General features: G+C 39.6%; 1 protein-coding gene across 2 annotated transcripts in view; it reads right to left on the reverse strand.

The window, feature by feature from the left end:
- Positions 1-24113, reverse strand: part of OSBPL11 (oxysterol binding protein like 11) — a 69023-nt gene that overhangs the window by 40215 nt on the left and 4695 nt on the right. For both annotated transcript variants that reach the window (XM_009446343.5, XM_063807072.1), the window contains exons 3-6: positions 14366-14434; positions 11323-11498; positions 10418-10497; positions 7390-7566 (exon numbers count right to left, since the gene is read on the reverse strand). In XM_009446343.5, coding sequence (XP_009444618.1) covers positions 7390-7566; positions 10418-10497; positions 11323-11498; positions 14366-14434 — 502 coding nt within the window. The remainder of the gene's footprint in view (positions 1-7389; positions 7567-10417; positions 10498-11322; positions 11499-14365; positions 14435-24113) is intronic.

Here is a 24113-nt window from a genome sequence, read left to right on the forward strand (position 1 = left end):
GCTCTCTAATGGACCATCCTTTGAACACTAGTTTAGTTCACATAGAAACTCTATATAGTGGACAGACTCTTTTAGCTTTCAGAGGCTCTGTTCCAGGTGATTTTTTTTTTCTTTTTCTGAGATAGGGTCTCACTCTGTCGCCTAGGCTGGAATGCAGTGGTGCAATCACGGCTCACTGTAGCCTTGACTTCCCAGGCTCTGAGGCTCTCACCTCAGCCTCCCAGGTAGCTGGAACTACAGGTGTGTGCCACAATGCCTGGCTAATTTTTTGTATTTTTTTTAGTAGAGACAGGGTTTTGCCATGATGCCCATGCTGGTCTCAAACTCCTGGGCTCAAGTGATCCACCCACTGTGGCCTCCCAAAGTGCTGGGATTACAGGCGTGAGTCACTGAGCCCAGCCCAGGTGATTTTTAATATGGCTCATTGGGGGCAAGTGAAAGAGGTACAAAATGATCCTACTAAGCAAATCAGTGTCATATATGGAACAGTCCCTGAAAACATGTACCATAGCTAAGGATCAAACATTTACCCATCCCAGAAAAAAAGGTTTCATAAGAGGATGAACTGTATGTAGGTATGATGGTATCTATTAATATATACACATTTATACATGCATATATAGTGTGCTTTGTGTGTGTATAAATGTTTTTGTATACAAATTTAGGAACCAACTCCCACTAATCCAAACTTATGAACACGCAGAACCACTCTGAAATACAGTGTGGCAATATCTACTAGACATAGGTAAATATAATTTATGATCCAACAATTACACTCTTAGCTACCTAACCAAGAGATATATACATGCATATGTTCAGCAACTCATGTCCATCAACACCAGAATGGATAAAAAATATTATAGCATAAGCATACAGTGAATATTGTATAGCAATGAAAAGGAACAGTTACACTCAACATCCTAAGTAAATCTCAAACACATACAGTGAACTGAAAAGCAGCCATAACCGAAGGAGTACATACTATATGATTCCAGTTTTAGAAGCATCAAAAATAGACAAAATAAATCTATGGTGTTAGAAGTCAGGATAGTGAGGAAGGGTGTTGTGATGAGGGGCACAGAAGTGGCCCTAGGGTGCTTGTAACATTTAACTTCTTGATCCAGGAGGTGGTTATGCAGAAATTACAAGAGGCACACTTACAATTTGTGTACTTTTCTATAGTATGTTATAAGCCAATAAAAGTTTAACAAAGGAAAAAGAATCTTAAGACATTCACAGCATAATCAGAAGTCACAATATAAAAACACTTGAAAGAGAAAATAGTATGTTTCTTTGTGTAGAAGGCCCAAAAGAGCCACCTGCTAGTAATGGTGTTAGAAGTGGTCAAAGAAAGTAATGTTCTTTGCTAGAAAAAATAAAATTAAAAAAATATAATTGTATCTTTGGGAGGCCAGGGTGGGAGGGTCACTTGAGGCCAGGAGTTCAAGACCATCCTGGGGAACACAGCAAGACACCCATCTCTAGCAAAAAAAAAAAAAAAAAAAAAGAAAGAAAGAAAAAAGAAAAAATAAGCTGTGTGTGGTGGTGTGTGCCTGTAATCCCAGCTACTTGGGAGGCTGAGGCGGGAGGACTACTTGAGCTCAAGAGTTCGAGGCTGCAGTGAGCTATGCACTCCACCCTGGCAACAATGAGACACTGTCTCTCAAAAACAAAGTACATATATGATATGGTTTGGCTGTGTCCCCACCCAAATCTCATCTTGAATTTCTGTGTGTTGTGGGAGAGACCCAGTGGGAGGTAACTGAATTATGGGGGAAGGTCTTTCCCATGCTGTTCTCATGATAGTGAATAAGTCTCATGAGATCTGATGGTTTTATAAAGAGGAGTTCCCCTGCACAAGTTCTCTCTCTTTGCCTGCTGCCATCCATGTAAGACGTGACTTGCTCCTCCTTGACTTCTGCCATGACTGTGAGGCCTCCCCAGCCATGTGGAACTGTAAGTCCATCCAACCTCTTTTTCTATATAAATCACCCAGTCTCTGGTATGTCTTTATCAGAAGCATGAATATGGACTAATACAGTAAATTGGTACCGGAAGTGGGGAGCTGCTGAAAAGATACCCAAAAATGTGGAAGTGACTTTGGAACTGGGTAACAGGCAGAGGTTGGAACAGTTTGGAGGTCTCAGAAGAAGACAGGAAAATGTGGGAAAGTTTGGAACTCCCTAGAGACTTGTTGAATGGCTTTGCCCAAAATGCGGACAGCAATATGGACAATAGTGTCCAGGCTGAGGCGATCTCAGATGGAATTGAGGAACTTGTTGGGAACTGGAGCAAAGGTGACTCTTGTTAGGTTTTAGCAAAAAGACTGGTGGCATTTTGCCCCTGCCCTAGAGATCTGTGAAACTTTGAACTTGAGAGAGATGATTTAAGTATCTGGTGGAAGAAATTTCTAAGCAGCAAAGCATTCAAGAGGTAACTTGGGTGTTGTTAAAGGCATTCATTTTTATAAGGGAAGTAGAGCATAAAAGTTCGGAAAATTTGCAGCCTGATGACACAATAGAAAAGAAAACCCCATTTTCTGAGGAGAAATTCAAGCTGGCTGCAGAAATTTGCGTAAGTAACTAGGAGCTGAATGTTAACCCCCAAGACAATGGGCAAAATGTCTCCAGGGCATGCCAGAAGTCTTCATGGCAGACCCTCTCATCATAGGCCCGGAGGCCTAGCAGAAAAAAGTAGTTTCATGGGCCGGGCCTAGGGTCCCCATGCTGTGTGCAGCTTAGAGACTTGGTGCCCTGTGTTCCAGGTGCTCCAGCCATGGCTGAAAGAGGTCAACGTAGAGCTCGTCTGTGGCCTCAGAGGCTTCAGGTGCCTCAGGCCCTGGCAGCTTCCATGTGGTGTTGAGCCTGCTAGTGCACAGAAGTCAAGAATTGGGGTTTGGGAACCTCTGCCTAGATTTCAGAGAATGTAAGGAAACACCTGGATGCCCAGGCAGAGGTCTGCTGCAGGAGCAGGGCTGTCATGGAGAACCTCTGCTAGGGCAGTGTGGAGGGGAAATGTGAGGTCAGAGCCCCCACACAGAGTCCCTACTGGGGTACCACTGAGTAGAGCTGTGAGAAGAGGGCCGCTGTCCTCCAAAACTCAGAATGGTAGATCCACTGACAGCTTGTACCATGTGCCTGCAAAAGCCGCAGACACTCAATGCCAGCCCGTGAAAGCAGCCAGGAGGGAGGCTGTGCCCTGCAAAGCCACAGGGGCGGAGCTGCCCAAGACCATGGGAACCCACCTCTTCCATCAGGGTGACCTGGATGTGAGACATGGAGTCAAAGGGGATCATTTTGGAGCTTTGACTGCCCTATTGGATTTCTGACTTGCATGGGGCCTGTAGCCCCTTTGTTTTGGCCTTTTTCTCCCATTTGGAATGGCTGTATTTATCCAATGCCTGTACCCCCATTATATCTAGGAAGTAGCTAACTTGCTTTTTATTTTACAGGCTCATAGGCAGAAGGGACTTGCCTTGTCTCAGGTGAGACTTTGGATTGTGGACTTCTGGGTTAATGCTAAAATGAGTTAAGTCTTTGGGGGACTGTTGGGAAGGCATGATTAGTTTTGAAATGTGAGGAGATGAGATTTGGGAGGGGCCAGGGGCAGAATGATATGGTTTGGCTGTGTCCCCACCCAAATCTCATCTTGAATTCCCACATGTTGTAGGAGGGACCCAGTGGGAGGTAACTGAATCATCAGTGCAGGTCTTTCCCATGCTGTTCTTGTGATAGTGAATAAGTCTCACAAGATCTGATGGTTTTATAAAGAGGAGTTCCCCTGCACAAGTTTTCTCTTTGCCTGCTGCCATCCATGTAAGACGTGACTTGCTCCTCCTTGCCTTCCGCCATGATTGTGAGGCCTCTCCATTCATGTGGAACTGTAAGTCCATCCAACCTCTTTTTCTGTATAAATTACCCAGTCTCGGGTATGTCTTTATCAGCAGTATGAATATGGACTAATTATATATATATATTTTATGTATATATGTATTTTATTTATATATATTTATATATTATATATATTTTATTTATATATATTTATATATTTATATATATTTTATATATATAATATGTACATATTATAAAGTGTGTGTATATATATACACACATACACACATACTTTAAAGCAGACTGCAAGATATAAATATAGTAAGATATATATCTATAGTAAGATATATATAGTATATATAGTGTGCATGTGTGTGTGTATATATATATAACTTGCAGTCTGCTTTAAAACAAAGTATATAATTATAGCATAAATGTTAAAAGTTGGTAATGGCTGTCTCCAAAACAAATTAGCTAATCAAATATATTCAAAGAAATGGAAAAGTGATTTGTGAAACTGTTTTAGTGATGGTTCCTTGATACTATAAAACCAGTTCCTTTTAAAAAAAAAAGAAAACTTCAAGAAAGCTGAAAACTTGGTGAACCTGTGTTTTGTAGCTAGAAATGGCAATCGTAGTGATAGGAGTATATCACTCAGGTGGCATATGATTTGTCTGAAAACCAAATTAGAATCGTGATTTTAATCACTTGTGTTTTAAGTTTCTGTCTCACTTACTAGAATGGTCATTTGAGTTACTCACAGGGCATAGCATAGTACCAGCATGAAGCATGGACTGAAAAGGAAGGGAACTGATAAGTAGTACTAATAAGAAACAGTAAATAGGAAACAGATGATTTTAATAAAGTAAAGCTTTTGTAATAAATTCATTTTCAAGGACAGTAAGATACTACTCACAAGAGTTAACTGCTTTTAGGCCAGGTGCGGTGGCTCACGCCTGTAATCCCAGCACTTTGGGAGGCCGAGGCGGGTGGATCACCTGAGGTCAAGGGTTCAAAACCATCCTGGCCAACATGGAGAAACCCCATCTCTACTAAAAAAATACAAAATTAGCCGGGCATGGTGGATGCCTGCAGCATGCCTGTAATCTCAGCCATGTGGGAGGGTGAGGCAGGAGAATCACTTGAACCTGGGAGGCAGAGGTTGCAGTGAGCTGAAATTGTGCCATTGCACTCCAGCCTGGGCAACAAGAGCAAAACTCCGTCTCAAAAAAAAAAAAAAAAAAAAAAAAAAAGAAGTTAACTGCTTTTACAAACTGCTACCTAATCTAACACTAAACTTACCCATAGATTTGATTAAAATGTTCGTTTCAAACTCACACCAATTTATATCTTTGCATCACAACCTCCTGGAACTGGATAATTCTAGAACAGTAATTCTCAAAGTGTGCTCTGCAGAGACCCCTGTGAGACTCCTTTCAGAGAGTCTGTGAAGTCAAACTATTTTTATAAGAATTCAAAGAAGTTATTTGCCTTTTTCACTGTGGTGACATCTGCATTAATGGTGTAAAAGCAATGGTGGGTAGAACTTCTGGAATGATAGTGAAAAGGCAGTGACACCAAACCCACTAGTGGTCACTGTATTCTTTACCTGCCATGAACTCACAGGAAAAAAAAAAAAAAAAAAAGCCAATTTACTGAAGAATGTCCTTGTAAAGCAGTAAAAATAATTAAATTTACTACATCTTGACTCAACTACACATTTAAAAAATTCTCTATATAAAAAGTGGGAAGTACATATAAAGCACTTCTGTTGCATACCAATACACAGAGGTTGCCTAGAGAAAAAGCACCTCTGTGACTGACTTGTAAGCTGATTAGCTGTTTTTTGTTTTTTTTGTTTTTTTCCTGTGGACTACTATTCAGATGTGAAAGAATGACAGAAAGAAACCTTGGAGATTCAGGTTTGGGGAATGAGGTAGACATTTTCTCAAGATTGAATAAAATGAGGTTATCAATTAAAAAAAGACAGTATTTGTTACCAATTACAAAATTTGAGCTTTAAAATGAAAATCAGAATTTTGGACAACCATCTGGTATATCTGACAGCTTCCCAATACTTTTCTGATGACACTGGGGATGTTAATAAATATGAATTTTACTCACTGTATAATAATAAAATGGATCAATATTTGCAAGATATGCATAACTCTGTAAACTAATATCTCCAAAATGACTAATGCATGCCTGCACAGTGTTACAAAATCATGGACAGGTTAAAGATCCATTCAAAGTGCAGGACAGACCAATGGATTTTCATGTAACAAAATACAAAAAGTTCACCGATATATATTAGATTCCACACGGCATCTAACATTTAAGAAACTATCAGTTGTCAAGTTTTGGTATAGTAACAAAGAATAGCCACAATTATATAAAAAGGCTATTACATGTTCCTCTTTTTTCCAAACACATTATCTGTGAATGGCCAAATTTTCATCCTGTAGTTCAACTAAAACAACATACTACAGTAGATTGAATACAGAAACAGATATGAGAATTCTGTTGTGTTCTGTAATATATATATTCTATATGTTCTATACATATATTTGGAACTTAATATTTAGAACTTAACAAACTGCGTGTTTTATTAACTAGAATTATTTGGTACACAGTTTAAAAGAAAGAAATGGTGATATAAGGCAACATCAAATATTTAATGATTCTATATGTTTGAAATGTTCTCTGTATGTATATCCATTTCTATATATACATATATCAGTTATATATATAAAAGTTTTTTGTTAGTTTTGTTTTGTTTTAGAGACAGGTCTTACTATGTTGCCCAGGCTGGTCTCAAACTCCTGGGCTCAGGCGATCCTCCTGTCTCAGCCTCCCAAAGTGCTGGAATTACAGGGATAAGACACCGCGACCTACCACTGTTTGTTTTTTTATTTTTTGAGACAGGGTTTCACTGTGCTACCCAGGCTGGAGTGCTGTGGCACAATCATAAATCACTGCAACCTCAAACTCCCAGGCTTAAGGAGTTCTCCCACCTCAGCCACTAGAGTAGCTGGTACGACAGGTGCACACCACCACCCCCAGCTAAAATTAAAAAAAAAATTTTTTTTTAGAGACGGGGTCTGGCTTTGTTGCCCAGGCTGGTCTCAAACTCCTGGGCTCCAGAAATCCTCCCACCTTGGCTTCCCAAAGTGCTGAGATTACAGGCTTGAGCCATCATGCCTGGCCTATATCAGTTTGTTTTTTTAAAGAATCACTTGTTTGGCTATACAGTCTTCCCACTAGGCTTAATTACCCTTTTGATCATAAAATTTACATAAAAGGAGTCTGTACTTTTACTTGAGAATTGAAAGATACACACTTTTGAAAAATGACCACGTACCTAGTACGTGACAGACATGAGGAAACTTAGGACACTATATATTAAGGGAATGTTTACGACTTAAAAATTATCTCAGCATACTAGATAGGAAACAATGAAGGCCCTTGAAGACACAAACAGTATTTAAGTTTTTTTGTGACAAAACCAAGCAGGTAAAATCATTTTGTGCATTTTAACTTGACTTTAATTCATACTTACTTCTCTGACTTCCACAAGATGGTCTGGAGGTAAATTAGTTCTTTTGCTCACTGATTGCAGTTTGGAATGTCCAACATTAAAAAAAGAAATGGCATTTTGACTTGGTCTCCTCTGCGATATAGGAGAATTACCACTAGATGCAAGTGAGAAGCTCCGTGACTTCAGAGGAGGATTATTCTGTTAGACAAAGAATATCATTCCTTTTGTTTTCTTCTTTAATTTAGGATTTCTAACCATCAAACTACCATACACTTAAGATTTACATATGAGCAGCGTTTAAAATTAAATTAACTTCAGAATTGACTATCAGAACATTTCCAAAGATAAAATCTGAGATACTCAAAGTTTAAGCATTTTACATATCCCAAAGGAAACTGGTAATTTATTTAGAAAATTATTTTCCAGCTTTGTGCTGTCAAAAAATATTCTTTCACATTTTATAAATATTAGAATAACAAAAAGTTTCTAATTTCAGATTTTTTAAACACCATGAATTTTTTTTTTTTCTTTTTGAGACTGAGTCTCACACTGTCACCCAGGCTGGAGTGCAGTGGTGTGATCTTGGCTCACTGCAACCTCTGCTTCACAGATTCATGCGATTCCCCTGCTTCAGCCTCCTGAGTAGCTGGGATTACAGGCATGCACCACCATGCCCAGTTAATTTTTGTATGCTTAGTAGAGACAGGGTTTTGCCATGCTGGCCAGGCTGGTCTTGAACTCCTGATCTCAGGTGATCTGCCCACCTCAGCTTCCCAAAGTGCTGGGATTATAGGCGTGAGCCACTGCGCCCGGCCTTAAACACCATGATTAACACAGAAAATGACTCAGCAATATAATACATTTCCTAATGTAACATGCCAAGTATCCTTTGATACAAACTAGTACTTTCTCACTGACAATGACTAGAACCTTGCAGTATGAGAAAAGCCGTTGTGTTGGATTTCCTGAAGACTAGGTTTTAGGCCGAAATTACAAACAGTTTTTAAAAATTCACTTCTGGGGGAAACCACCAGGAAGAACGATTAAAAAAAAAAATAGTAAAAGCCAAGTTATCACCTAGGTACGAAATCCTTTAAATATGCTGCCCATATATTAATTTTTAGACATCTCTAACCTCAGATTTCAAGTAATGAGACTCTCCTTTCACCTTGAAAAATATTTTTAAAAACACTCCAAAGAAGATATACAAATGACTAACCAATAAGCACACGAAAAGGTGCTCAACATGATTAGTCATTAGTAAAATGAAATCAAAACCACAATAAGATTCCACTTCATATCCACTAAGATAACCATAATAATTTTTTTAAAGGACAATAACAAGTGTCAGCAAGGATGTACAGAAATTAGAACTCTTGCTGGGCGTGGTGGCTCACACCTGTAATCCCAGCACTTTGGGAGACTGAGGCAGGTGGATTGCCTGAGCTCAAGAGTTCGAGACCAGCCTGGCCAACATGGCGAAACCCCGTCTCTACCAAAAATACAAAAAATTAGCCGGGCGTGGTGGCAGGTGCCTGTAGTCCTAGTTACTTGGGAGGCTGTGGCAGGAGAATTGCTTAAACTCGGGAGGCGGTGGTTGCGGTGAGCTGATATCGTGCCACTGCACTCCAGCGTGGGTAACAGAGTGAGACTCCATCTCAAAAAAAAAAAAGAAATTAAAAAAAGAAATTAGAACTCTCATATATTGTTGATGGGAATGTAAAAAAGTGTGGCCGCTTTGGAAAACGGTTTGGCAGTTCCTCAAAAAGTTAAACATAGAACTATCATGTGATCCAGCAATTCTACTCCCAGACCCTAGAGAAATGAAATCATATGTTCACATAAAAACTTGAACACTTATAATGTTATTCATTAAAATAATGAATGTTTTCATTATGAAAACTTGAAAGTGTTCATGGCAGCATTATTCATAATGCCTACAAAATGAAAATAACCCAATGTCCACCAATTGATGGATTAAAAAAGTAGTATATCTATACAATAAAATATTACTCAGTCTTAAAAAAGGAATAAAGGAATAAAGTACTGATACATGCAACAACACGGATGAACCTTGAAAACATGCTAAATGAAAGACACCAGATACAACAAACCCCATATTATATGGTTCAATTTACATAAAATGCCCAGAATAGACAAATCCATGGAATAGAAAATAGAGTTTGCTAGGGGATTGGGAAGGAGAGAACAGGGAGTGACTGCTAGTGGCTCCGGATTTTTTATTTTTTTTGTGGGAGAGATGACAATGTTCTGAAATTAGAAAGCTGCAATTTGGCCAGGTGCGGTGGCTCACACCTGTAATTCCAGCACTTTGGGAAGCCAAGGTGGGCGGATCACTTGAGGTCAGGAGTTCGAGGCCAGCCTGGCCAACATTTTTAGTAAAGAAACAACTTTTTTTAGTAAAGAAACCTGTCTTGACTAAAAGTACACAAATAAGCTGGGTGTGGTGGTGTGTGCCTGTAGTCCTGTAGTCAGGAGTTCGAGGCCAGCCTGGCCAACATTTTTAGTAAAGAAACAACTTTTTTTAGTAAAGAAACCTGTCTTGACTAAAAGTACACAAATAAGCTGGGTGTGGTGGTGTGTGCCTGTAGTCCTGTAGTCAGGAGTTCGAGGCCAGCCTGGCCAACATTTTTAGTAAAGAAACAACTTTTTTTAGTAAAGAAACCTGTCTTGACTAAAAGTACAAAAATAAGCTGGGTGTGGTGGTGTGTGCCTGTAGTCCCAGCTACTTGGGAGGCTGAGACAGGAAAATCACTTGAACCCGGGAGGCAGAGGTTGCAGTGAGACAAGATTGCGCCACTGCACTCTAGCCTGGGCCACAGAGAGAGACTCCGTCTCAAAAAAAAAAAAGAAAGTTACAATGGTTGAACCACCTTGTGAATATACTAAAAACCACAGGATTATACGTATATACTTTAAAAGGGTGAATTTTACGGTATGTGAATAGTATCTCAATTTTAAAAGGCAAAAAATAAAAAATATTCCTTCCTCATTTTTGTATATTAATATTGTATATAAATCTACATACCTTTCCAATAGCTTCAGTATGATGCTGTGTACATATCTGAAGTCTGCTAACCCAGTGCTGTCGCTCTTTTGCATCTGTAGCTGTTAAAAGAATGTAAAAATTATTTTATATTTATCTATTCTGGAACACAATTAATCGCCTACAGTATGAAGATCAGATCACTGAAAAGCAGATACTGGTCTTACTCTCACTAGAGCAAACTTCCCTGACTAGAGGGAGGCAGGAAAGAGGCCAAAGCACCAACGTTGTTAGGGAACACAGTAGCTGGACGTAGTTACTTCATTAAAAGGATAAATTACATGCAGTGAGGTGAGGATGAGAGACTGACACGTTGTAACTCATAAAAATAGGTTCTTATTTAAAGAAATAACCCCTTAATTATTTGATGTATAATCAATACTTTCAGATCTGCAGGAGCACGCTCACTTAGGATTACCATTATACTTTGTGTATTCATTAAATAAAAAACTTCTACACAAATTAAATTTATCTTAACAGAAGTTATACGTTATTTTAATGAATGACATTATAATAAATCCCAATAATGTACATTAGTTACTGAAAACTGCAAAAAGGGCACGTAAACTAAACCAAGTAAAGGGGTGAAATACATAAAAATTTTCATTTAAAGTCTATGTTTCTAGATTTTCAGTAATCAGAGTTTCACCTACACAGTTTTTCAGAGGGGCCAGTCCTAAACAAACATACATTGTCCCACTTGAAAACAGTTACTTATTACAAAAGATTTCATAAATTCTCAAAGCAGTTCCAAGGTTCAGAATATTGTATTTACATCACTGATGACAGCAGTTTCTATTTCCAAAGCCCATATGAAAGCATGTAAGACACCAGCTTCTCAAAAAAAGAAGAAAATCACAGTATTAATTCTCATATTTTGGTCATACCTCTGAGTTTATATTGTTCCCCACTGGCAGCGTTTACAGTGAAGGTGTGAGAATCCTCATCACTGGGTGATATTACAGCTCCTGCAAGCTGCAAAGTTCCTCTAGGTTTCTGATTTCTAGACTGTTCATTCACAAAGTACTCCAACAGCCCAGCTTCATTGTTTAAAACAAAAAACCTGTAATGATTTTTTAAAATCCATAATTTGTAAACATTTTCCCTCAGCAAACTAAAGCAAAGCAAACTTTAATCACTTATACATTTCAGGGTTTTGCTCTTAAAAATAAAATTTAAAAGCATTTCAAGAGGTACCTGGAAACACTACACTGAATTTTCCAGCAGTGAAGATTACTAAAAATCGAATGAGTTAGGCCAGGCACAGTGGCTCATGCCTCTAATCCCAGCACTTTGGGAGGCAGAGGCGAGCGGATCACCTGAGGTCAGGAGTTCGAGATCAGCCTGGCCAACATGGTGAAACCCCATCTCTACTAAAAACACAAAATTAGCCAGGTGTGGTGGTGCATGCCTGTAATCCCAGCTACTCGGGAGGCTGAGGCAGGAAAATCGCTTGAATCTGGGAGGCAGCGGTTGCACTGCACTAAGATCGAGCCACTGCACTCCAGCCTGGGCAAAAAGAGCAAAACTCCGTCTCAAAAAAAAAAAAAAAAAAAATTGTATGAGTTTAATAAAAGATATAATAAACCCTTCAGCTGAGGGAGAGGCATTTATTAAGTAAGAGGCCTATCAGTTAATGCACAAAAGGAAGCAAAGATACCATATCCCTTCAGAGACAGATTTTTCCCCAGAATTCATTAACAGAGGGTAAACTGCCAAAGGACAAATGGTAGTGAAAATTTTTCTTTAAAATTCACCGGAAATAAATCAAAATATGAGCTCTGAGGTTAAGGCAAGATATACTAGGCAACATATGCATTGTGATTTAAGAATTAGTGAAATATACAACAAGAATAACAGGGTAAAAAAGATTTTGTGAATGAATCATTAAATAAGTCAAAACTAAAGATTACTTCTCCTGTTTAAAAATGAAAAAGCTGCAATTGGAGATGCTGAAATATCAGGACCTTAAAACTAAATGATGAAATGCTGATACACTCTGGAAAAGAATTTGATGAAATACTAATACACTTTGGAAAAAAAAATTCTGATTTGGTTCTAGATTAACTACTTTCAAAAATACATTTCAGAAATTCCAATTTAAGTAGTGTAATAATTTTTTTTTTTTTTTTTTGAGATGGAGTCGTGCTCTGTTGCCCAGGCTGGAGTGCAGTGGCACCACCTTGGCTCACTGCAACCTCTGCCTCCCAGGTTCAAGCGATTCTCATGCCTCAGCTCCCAAGTACCTGGGATTACAGGCGCCCACCACCATGCCCAGCTAATTTTTGTATTTTTCGTAGAGATGGAGTTTTGCCATGTTGGCCAGACTGATCTCGAACTCCTGAACTCAGGCGATCCTCCCACCTCGGCCTCCCAAAGTGCTTGGATTACAGGTGTGAGTCACCTCATCTGGCCCCTTTTTAAAAAAGGAACGCTAGGCCAGACACAGTGGCACACACCTGTAATCCCAGCACTTTGGGAGGCCAAGGCGGGTGGACTGCCTGAGCTTAGGAGTTTGAGACCAGGCTGGGCAACACGGTGAAACCCCGTCTCTACTAAAATACAAAAAACTAGCTGGGCGAGGTGGCGTGCACCTGTAATCCCAGCTACTTGGGAGGCTGAGACAGGAGAATCACATGAACCCTGGAGGCAGAGGTTGTGGTGAGCTGAGATTGCACCACTACACTGCAGCCTAGGTGACAGAGTGAGACTCCATCTCAAAAAAAAAAAAAAAAAAAAAGTAACTCTAAAAAGGGCTGGATGAGTTGAGATTGCTTGAATCCAGGAGTTCGAGACCAGTCTGGCCAACATGGCAAAACTCTGTCTTTACAAAAAAAAATACAGAAATTAGCCGGGTGTGGTGGTGCATGCCTGTAGCTCCAGCTACTTAGGAGGCTGGGGCAGGAGGATGATTTCAGCCCGAGGTGGAGGTTACAGTGAGCTGAGATCATGCCACTATATTCCAGCCTGGGCAACAGAGCAAGACCCTGTCTCAAAAATAATTAATTAATTAATTAATATAAAATAAAAAGTAACTCTAAAAAGTTTTAAACTTTTAAAATTCATGTTGGGTGGCCAGGTGTGGTGGCTCATGCCTGTGATCCCTGCACTTTGGGAGGCCAAGACGGGTAGATCACCTGAAGTCAGGAATTCGAGACCAGCCTGACCAACATGGTGAAACCCCGTCTCTATTAAAAATACAAAAATTAGCCGGGTGTGGTGGCGCATGCCTGTAATTCCAGCTACTCAGGAGGCTGAGACAGAAGAATCACTTGAACCCCGGAGGCGGAGGTTACAGTGAGCCGAGATCACGCCATTGCACTCCAGCTGGGTGACAGAGCGAGACTCCGTCTCAAAAAAAAAAAAAAAAATCATGTTTGGGTTTGGAGAAGTCTGGCATTCTACGTTAGCCTGTTCTATAATAGAACTTGGTAGACAATTTGATCCCGTTTAATATGCCTGCCCCACAACTACAATTCTATAAAGTATTTGAGATAGCTGGTTTTCCTGCTTCCTGACAGCTTGTGTGACCCTTGGCTGGTTACTTAACCTCTTCAAGATCCCAGAGAAGCTGTGAATCTGGCATAAGATGGGAACCTAACACAAATGTGTTTGCTGTCTCCAAACCCCTATTTCTCTTCCCCTAAGAACCTAACTTCTGCAAGTACACAATGCCCAAGCCAGGTAACAAGTGATTCTAATCCTCATTTAATAGTAACATCTGAGGCATTTAGAGGCTGCTACTTGGACAGATGTCAACTTTTCCCACCCTCTAAGAAGAAGTCACCAAACTTTTAGAAGCTGTGGGAAATCCTTCTCTAAAAGGTTTCCCAGCCATGTCTGTCTAAAGTAATATCAAAATATAAAATTATTGGGCCCTATTCCTGGTCTCTTAGGAGAGACTGATGTGACACAAATAATCACACTTACCTGTATTGCCACCCAGTGACAAGGTTGGTATACTTCATTAAATAGCCATACACATTTTCCATGTGATCACTGTTTCAAAACGAAAAAGCCAAAGTTAGTAAAAATTAGAAGAAATCCCAGGAGGATAATGGTACAATTTTCAAAATAGCTGCAGATACATATATGCTCTATAAATGCCTCAAATTTTATTGAGAAGTAAAATGTATAGGTCAACAGAGGCATTTAATCTCCCAAATTTCATATCTATAGGACTTCATCAATTTCCTCAAACCAAGTACAATACCTCATAAATTATATATTATTATAAATATTCCAAATGTAAAATCATTATACAAATATAAAATTACATAAACATAAAACAAATATACTATAAGTATTATATTATAAATGGGATGGCCGGGCACAGTGGCTCGAACCGGTAATCCCAGCACTTTGGGAGGCCAAGGCAGGAGGATCACTTGAGGTCAGGAGTTCAAGACTAGCCTGGTCAACATGGCGAGACCCCATCTCTACTAAAAATACAAAAATTCATCGGGCATGGTGGTGTGTGCCTGTAGTCCCAGCTACTTGGGAGGCTGAGGCAGGAGAATCACTTGAACCCAGGAGGTGGAGGCTGCACTGAGCTGAGATCTCACTACTGCACTCCAGCCTGGGCAACAGAGTGAGACTCCGTCTCCAAAAAAAAAAAAAAAAAAAAAAAAATGGGCTGAGTGCAGTGGCTCACACATGTAATCCCAACACTTTGGGAGATCAAGATAGGGGGATCACTTGAGCCCAGGAGTTTGAAACCAGACTGGGCAACATAATGAGACACTGTCTCTCTTTATTAAATACGTAAAATAAATAAATAAGAATAATAAATAAAGCCCACAACTAGAGGAAAGAATTCTTCTGTAGAAATACAGCCACTTGGGTTTCTGCTAGAGTTCTTATACTTCCGGCCCAGGTCACAATCAAGTTGTTTATTTCAGTTATTTTGAGATACATTGCTTAGAAAAGCAGAGAGCTATATTTTTTGTTTGGCTCCCCTATCTTCCCCAGGCTTCAGGCTTAAGCAGCTCTTTGAGGCCATAGAAAACCCAATGCCCCAGACTCTGTCTCAAAAAAATTCCCTAAAGAGCTCCTCCTCTGTTTTAGGTACTTAGTACACAGCTCAGCTTCCTGAAAAACTTATTCTTGGCCGGGCATGGCAGCTCACGCCTGTAATCCCAGCACTTTTGGAGGCCGGGGCAGGTGGATCACCTAAGGTCAGGAGTTCGAGACCAGCCTGGCCAACATGGTGAAACCCCATCTCAACAAAAAATACAAAAAATTAGCTAGGCGTGGTGGCACGTGCCTGTAATCCCAGCTACTTGTGAGGCTGAGGCAGGAGAATCGCTTGAACCCAGGAGGCAGAGGTTACAGTGAGCCGAGACTGCACCACTGCACTCCAACCCGGGTGGCAGAGTGAGACTCCATCATAAACAAAAACAAAAATAAAAAAACAGAAAAACTTACTCTTTCTCCATTCTGTCCAGTTGCTCCATAATCTGAATATTTGCTTACATTCTGCATCAATCCATAAGAGGTTTGAGGTAGTATACAACCTAAATATTTTCTCAAAGTGCCAAGATATTTCATAATTCGCCATTTTGGGAACTACTCTTTAATCTAGGTTCTCTACACCAAGCTTTCATTACTAAATAAATGTCAAGTCATAGCCATTAGCATGTAATAAAAAATATCACAACTGAATTACAGTTCAATTCCTCTGGTTTTAAGACTGTATGTATTCTTCAAATGTATGTGAACTATGGGGCAAAACCTTCTTAAAACCTTATATATACTTACCTATACCTGAGAAAAACAAAATTTTTATTTCAAAGCAATAAACAAAATACATCATCTTTATTTAGTCACTACTCTCATATTACTGAAGGTACTCCCCATTTTGGTCATATCTAATTATCTATATCAGTCATTTAACAGCTCAAGTGACCCTCCTACCTCAGCATCTGAGTAGCTGCAACTATAGGAACGTACAACCATGCCCAGTTAATTTTTAATTATTTTTGTGGGGATGGGGGGGTCTCACTATGTTGCCTAGGCTGCTCTCAAACTCCTGGGCTCAAGCGATCTTTCCACTTTGGCTTCCTAAAGTGTTGGGATTACAGGCATGAGCCACAAATTTTTTAAAGTGTACAATTTCAGTAACATCAATCGCTAAAAAGATCCCACGTGTATCTTTTTTTTTTTTTTTTTTTAATTGCGACAGAGTCTCGCTCTTTTGCCTAGGCTGGAGTGCAGTGGTGTGATCTCAGCTCACTGCAACCTTCGCCTCGGGCTCATGCGATTTTTCTGCCTCTGCCTGCCAAGTAGCTGGGACTACAGGCACCTGCTACCATGCCCACCTAATTTTTGTATTTTTAGTAGAGATAGAGTTTCGTAAAGATGGGTTGGCCAGGCTGGTCTCAAACTCCTAGCCTCAAGTGATCAGCCTGCCTCAGCCTCCCAAAGTGCTGGGATTACAGGTATGAGCCACTGTACCTGGCTCTAAGTGTATCTTCATATTTCACATCATAGTAATGTTGTTTAATTTTCTAATGTTATTAATATTTTGTTGATTCATATATCTAAAGAGTTAGCTTTCTGAAAAAAAAACAAAACAAAACTATAAGGATATTGACACGGTTTATTTGGTAGTAGCATAAAGTTAGTTTCAAAAGAGCCAGAAATTCAAGTAAGTAAACTGCTGGCTTATTTTTATTATATAAAACAGCTGTCTCCAGGTTACAAAGAACCAACTTGAAAACATCCTATTCTTTGGAACAGCTGGTTGCAATGTCCCTCCCTCATTCTTCCCCTTTTCCATGTATCCCAAGAAATAGCCACTATCGAAGGCAACCAGCTGGTGTGGAACAACTGTGCCATCTGGTGGTCAGCATAAAAAGTGCTCTGTGACTGAACATCTGATTCACACTTTCTTTTCTTCTACTGTCTTATAATTGAGTTACTACACAGTATCTCTAACTCTCATGCTTTATTCCTATCTAAAATGTGTGAATTTTCAGGGCCTGGTGTAGTGCCTCATGCCTGTAATCTCAACACTTTGGGAGGCCAAGGTGGGACAATTCCTTGAGTCCAGGAGTTTGAGACCAGCCTGGGCAACATAGGGAGACCCACCCCATCTCTAAAAACAGTAAATAAAATAAAATGTGCAAATTTTTATAGAATATTTTTAATGTGTGTCTGTTAATATGAATAAAATCTAGCTACTGAAGTGGGAACATACCACATATCTGATTATATTATACTATTTTGTGTTCTATAAAATAGAAGTGATGGTCCAAAACAGACTAATACACTAAAAAATAAGCTATGATAAAGTTAATTTCTTCTTCAGTCCTCCAAAAACTTCACTGCTCAAGAAACTGGGTATATTTCTGATCTTTTAAACTTGTTAACATTTAATTGGGATTAGTAGTGGAAGCTGATAGTCTATAAAAATAACTGATTAAACTTTGCTAAGTGGCTTTATTATATTGTGTTTAGTTTGATACTCATTTTCTCTTAAATATCTTAAAAATAACTGCTTCAATTCTTTAATCTCCATTACTATAACATACACATTTCTTTTTTTTTTTTTTGAGATGGAGTCTCGCTCTGTCACCCAGGCTGGAGAGCAGTGGTGCGATCTTGGCTCACTACAACCTCCGCCTGCTGTGTTCAAGTGATTCTCCTGCCTCAGCCTCCCGAGTAGCTGGGATTACAGGTGCGTGTGTGCCACCATGCCTGGCTACTTTTTCTATTTGTAGTAGAGACGGGGTTTCATCATGTTGGTCAGGCTGGTCTCGAACTCCTGACCTCGTGATCCGCCTGCCTTGGCTTCCCAAAGTGCTGGGATTACAGGCGTGAGCCACCGTGCCCGGCAATATACTTATTTCTCAACCTTTCTTTATCAGACTTAAGATAGATAAAAGTTTTTAAAATTAAGCTACCTTTTAAACAGTTTCAAATCCTTTCAACTCAAAACAATTACTCAATACCTACTAAAGCACAGCACTCTGAAAAACCATTGAAAAGCATAAGAAAATCAAAAAGGCAATAACTAATAAGTCTCCATCTCAAATCTATAATCTAATCTAAGAGAAATATATCTCCTTGAAGAAAAAGGCAGTAACATGGGTTCCTGCTACTGGAAAAGACACACAATGGGACTACATTTGCAGTTGCCATACAAATAAAAAAGGCATTAAACAAATACAGAGGATTCAGTAGTGAGTGAGAAGGCTGAAATGACTAGATTTGATGACTGATTAGATGTGAAGTGAGACAGAAAGAATGAAAGTGAGAGAGAAAGGACAAGAGCAACACTCAGATTTCCAGCTGGAACAACTGGGTGGATAACTAATGCCTTCACTGAGATAGGGATCACAGAGAAATTTTGGATTTGTTCCAACTTAAGATGTTAAATTTAATGAACCTGCAGGACTATACAGGGAGATATCCAGTAAGGCAGCATGATTAGGGCTTGGTAGTCATCAGCATATAAGCATATAACTGGTATTTGAAGTTACAGCAGTAAATAAGGTCACTCAGGAAGTATTACGAAATGGCAAGAGATGGGCAGGGTCTAAGAGAGATCTCTAAGGAAAAGTTCTAAGGGCAAGGGGAATACAGAGAAGAAATCAGGAACAACTGAGTAGTGGAAAGAAAACTAGGAGTATGGAAAGACAGAAACCAGAGAAAGTGTTTCAAGATAAGTCTGTGGTCAAGAATATTCAGTGGACAGGTGCCTTCACTCACACCTGTAATCCCAGCACTTTGGGAGGATCACTTGAGCCAGGAGTTTGAGACCAGCCTGGGCATCACAGTGAGATCCTGTCTCTACAAAAAAAATTAAAAATTAGCCAGGCAGGGTGGCACACACCTGTAATCCCAGCTACTCAGGACACTGAGATGGGAGGATTGCTTGAGCCCAGGAAGTGGAGGCTGCAGGGAGCTGCAATCGTGCCATTGCACTCCAGCCTGGGAAACAGAGCAAGACTCTGTCTCAGGCCAGGCACAGTGGCTCATGCCTATAATCCCAGCACTTTGGGAGGCTGAGGTGGGTGGATCACTTGAGGTCAGGAGTTCAAGACCAGCCTAGCCAACATGGTAAAACCCTATCTCTACTAAATATACAAAAATTAGCTGGGCGTGGTGGTGCATGCCTGTAGTCCCAGCTACTTGGGAGGCTGAGGCAGGAGAATTGCTTGAAACTGGGAGGCGGAGGTTTCACTGAGCCAAGATCCTGCCACTGTACTCCAGGCTGGGCGTCAGAGTAAGACCCTGTCTCAAAAAAAAAAAAAAAAAAAGAGAAGTTCAGTGCTACTGATAAAGTAAGATATGACAAAGACTGAGAAGACTCATTAGACTTAAAACCCAGAGATAACAGTTTAATGGAATGATGAGGGCAGTCAGCTGGAAGTAACATCAGAGGTTGACGATAATGTCAAGAGGTTCTCCAGCTTGTAGACAACAGAGCTATGGGATTTCTCAGGCTCCACAGTCATATGAGCCAATTCCTCATAATCTCTCTCTCTCTATATATCTACCTATTGGTTCTATTTTCCTGGAAAAGCCAAATAGCGATACCTTAAGGTATTTAATTACAGGCAGGAATCCAAGTTGTAGTCAGTAAATATGAGGTACCAGGCAAGTCACATGTCAAAATCCATACTTTCAACTAGGCAAAAAGTATCCTCCCAAAGGGCTTAGCACTTTGGTCCATTCTCTGGATAAGAAATAGCATGAAGCGGGGAGTGGCTTGCTTAGCTGAGGAAAAGGCTAATGACATTAAGAGATATTCCTTGCAACAGCTAGTGTGTAGCCTGGGATATAATGTTTATTTGTTGAATGAATTAAGCAATGGGAAGAAAGAAACAGAATTTTTCTATGAAGCCATGAGGCAATTCTCAGTAACCTGCCCACCTCCTCCCCAAAAAATTCAACTCGCAGACTGTATACTCAAAATCGCAAACAAAATAAAGTCTAACTGTATTTTAATCTATGACAAAAAGTATAAAGTCAAGAGAGGGGTCCTCCCTCCTGCCAAGAGTCTTAAAAATGTTAGCACTCTTTGGCCCTAGAATTTCGCTTTTAGGTATCCCATCTATGACAAATGATTAGAAATGTAGACAAAGCCGGGTGTGGTGGCTCACGCCTGTAATCCCAGTACTTTAAGAGGCCTAGGCAGGCAGATCACCTGAGGTCAGGAGTTCGAAATCAGCCTGGCCAACATGGTGGAACCCCGTCTCTACCAAAAATATAAGAATTAGCCGGGTGGCACCTGCCTGTACCCAGCTACTCGGGAGACTGAGGCACAAGAATCACTTGAACCCAGGAGGCAGAGGTTGTGGTGAGCCAAGATTGCACCATTGTGCTCTAGCCTGGGCAACAAGAGCGAAACTCCATCTCAAAAAAAAAAAAAAACAAAAAACAGAAAAGATATGTAGTGCAAAAATGTAAGGAAACTAAGAAATCACAGCACATTATTAATAAACCAACTCTTGCTCCTCAAGACTTGGTATATTTTTAACTAGATTTTGGAATAATATTTTATAGTTTCCAGTTACATGCCTACAATCATCTTTCTCTTGTTTTTACCAGCATCTATAGCAGATTTCAGATACAGAAAACAAAAACTAGAGTGTAGAAATATGTATCAATGTTCCTTTAACCCCTGCAGAGGAAAAAAAAAAAAAAGCAGACATTTATGACTTTTTCTTCAAATCAACTCAGAAGAAGAGGTAAAACCTCTAAGACCATGAACATTCATTTATATTTAGGCCAATCTCATTTTCCCATCCGCGAACAGGCACTTTTCCTTACAATAGTATTGACAGTGGAAGAAACCACAAAATTATTGTGGTCTGACCACAAAAATTATTTCTATACTACACATTTGCAGACTTTTACACATTTACTGAAAAGTATAACTGTTTGCTAATGAGGAAAATAGATTTATCTGTTAATATGATTAGCCAGTGAGGAGCTCAAAATTTTTAAAAAAAGCAGGCCATCAAACACCCTGGTTTGTCTTTCAGTTCCTCTTTTGAATAGTTCTCTTCTGCCCATTTTAATAAGCAGGTGGCATATTTGCAGATTTGTGAATTTCTCTACAAGCTGACATGAAGAATACAAAAATAATGAAAACATGCATATTTTATAAAGTGTGAATATTCACTATGAAAAAGGAAGGAAAGACCCAGAACTGGGAAATCTATCTTCTCTATAAATGGTAAAGAAAGCTCACATTGTATGAATATAAATTACTCTGGAAACAAGAAAATACAAGGCTAATCTAATAAATTAAGTTCTTAAGTTTAATTTTTCAAAAGGGCCAGGCACGGTGGCTCACGCCTGTAATCCTAGTACTTCAGGAGGCCGAAGTGGGCGGATCACTTGAGGTCAGGAGTTTGAGACCAGCCTGGCCAACATGGTGAAACCTCATCTCTACTAAAAATACAAAAATCAGCCGGGTGTGGTGGCAAGTGCCTGTGGTCCCAGCTACTTGGGAAGCTGAGGCAGGAGAATCGCTTGGACTTGAACCTGGGAGGCAGAGGTTGCAGTGAGCTAAGATCTGCCACCGCACTCCAGCCTGCACAAGAGGACCAGACTCTGTCTCAAAAAAATTTTTTTTTTTTCAAAAGGTCATCATGAGATTGTTTTGTAAATGCCACTGACACCCTTCCTTTTCCTGATTATTTTGATGATCCTCCTAAAATAAGCCTTAGAATTCATTCTTTCGTTGTTTTGGGTGTGCACATTAATTTGGCATTAATAAAAGAGTGCTTCAGACATAGTAGAGACTCAAAAATATTTGCTACGTAAGTTAGAACATGAGTAAACCATAAAACCAACCATGTACCAAACTAGTTATTATCAATAATTATTCATTCCTTTTAGAGAGTTTATCTACTTTTAATACCTCTATGTAAATATCTATCTAGAAATAAAAGTTCTCCCACTTACTAGCTATGTAACCTTAGCTACATGCAATATATAACTTCATGTACTATATTGCCTAAGTCTATATTGTCATTTAGACTTAGGTTTTCTTCAACTGCAAAATAGGAATAATAATGCTGTATCTTTCCTCCAGAGTTGTGAGGATTAAATGTGATAACAGATGTGAAAACATTCTGGATAATGTAAAGACAATTATCTACATTTCCAATACCCCATATCTCTGAGGACTGGCTAGATAAGACACTTAAACATTCTGGCAACTTTAGCTGGACATACCTAAAACCAGATACATAATTTGACTCCCCAAGTCTGTTTTCCCCTCTAGTCTTTACAATCTTGAGTCTATTATATTAACTGCCTAGGCATTTTCTGGCATAAATCCCAATAATCCCCACCTGCTGGTATTCTCACACCCTTGTGTGGGACTTGTTTCTGAAGAACAGTGAAAAGTGATGTGAATTCACCTCAGTGCTTAGGTTACAAAAGACTGTTAACTTCTCTCCAGGTAGCACTCTCTAGTCCTCTTACCTCCTCATTCTCAAGAAACAAGCTGCCAAGTTGTAAGATGCTCTGTGAAGAAGCCCATGTGGCCAGTGACCAAAGGAGGTCTCTGGCCATCAGTTCATGAGGAACTGAGTTTTTTGTCCAATGGGCCAAAAGGAACTGAATTGCACCAAGAGTCTCATGAATCAGCTAGGAAATGAATCCTTCCCAGTTCAGTCTTAAGAAAGACTCAGAGCCAGAAGACCCAGCTAAGCTGCACTGAGATTCCTGACCCAAAGACACTATGAAATAATAAATGTTGCTGTTTTAATATATTAAATTTGGGGGTAATTTGTAATGCAGTAGTAGATACACTATCTCACACTGTATTTCAAAATAAATTCCAGATAGATTAAAAAGTTAAATATGAGCCTGGGCAACATCGCAAGATCCTGCCTCTAGAAAAAAATTTTAAAATTAGCTGGGCATGGTGGTGTACACCTGTAGTCCCAGCTATTCCAGAAGCTGAATAGGAGGATCACTTGAGCCTAGCAGTTCAAGGCTGCAATGAGCTATGATGGAGACACCACACTCAACCCTGGGAGACAGAGAGAGACCTTGTCTCAAAAAAAAAAAGTTAAATTGTAAAACTACCAAATTATTTTAAAACTTCATGAAAACAACTATTTATTTACTTAACTATTTTTGAGACAGGGTCTTGCTCTGTCACCCAGGCTTGAGTGCAGTGGCACAATCACAGCTCACTGGAGCCTAGAACTCCAGCAATCCTTCCACCTCAGCCTCCTGAGTAGGCATGCCACCATGCCTGGCTAATTTTTTAATTTTTTGTAGAGATGGGGTCTCTCTATGTTGCCCAGGCTAGTCTCAAACTGCTGGGCTCAAGTGATGCTCCCACCTCAGTGCCCCAAAGTGCTAAGGATCAACACTTTGGGTGAGCTACAGTGCCAGCCAAAACCAAGTACTTATAAAAGTTACTTTTTATAATTAGAAATGGATGGAAAAGAGGAATAAGAGGTCTGACTTAAAAGTTTTCTGTGTGTCAAAAAAAATGAAATTAAAATCTGAGGACTAGTGAAATATTTGCAGAAAGTATAGCAAAGAATTTATACAAAATTAAAATATATTGCATGTCATCACATGTTTACTAAATAAAGAACTAATATAAATTTCTCTGGAATTATAGTCAAGAAATCAGTAAAAGATAGCATTTCCAGAGAAGGAAACAGAGTGGCTGGGAAAGTATGTAAGGGAA

Source organism: Pan troglodytes, chromosome 2 (assembly GCF_028858775.2).
Source record: "Pan troglodytes isolate AG18354 chromosome 2, NHGRI_mPanTro3-v2.0_pri, whole genome shotgun sequence".
NCBI lineage: Eukaryota > Metazoa > Chordata > Mammalia > Primates > Hominidae > Pan > Pan troglodytes.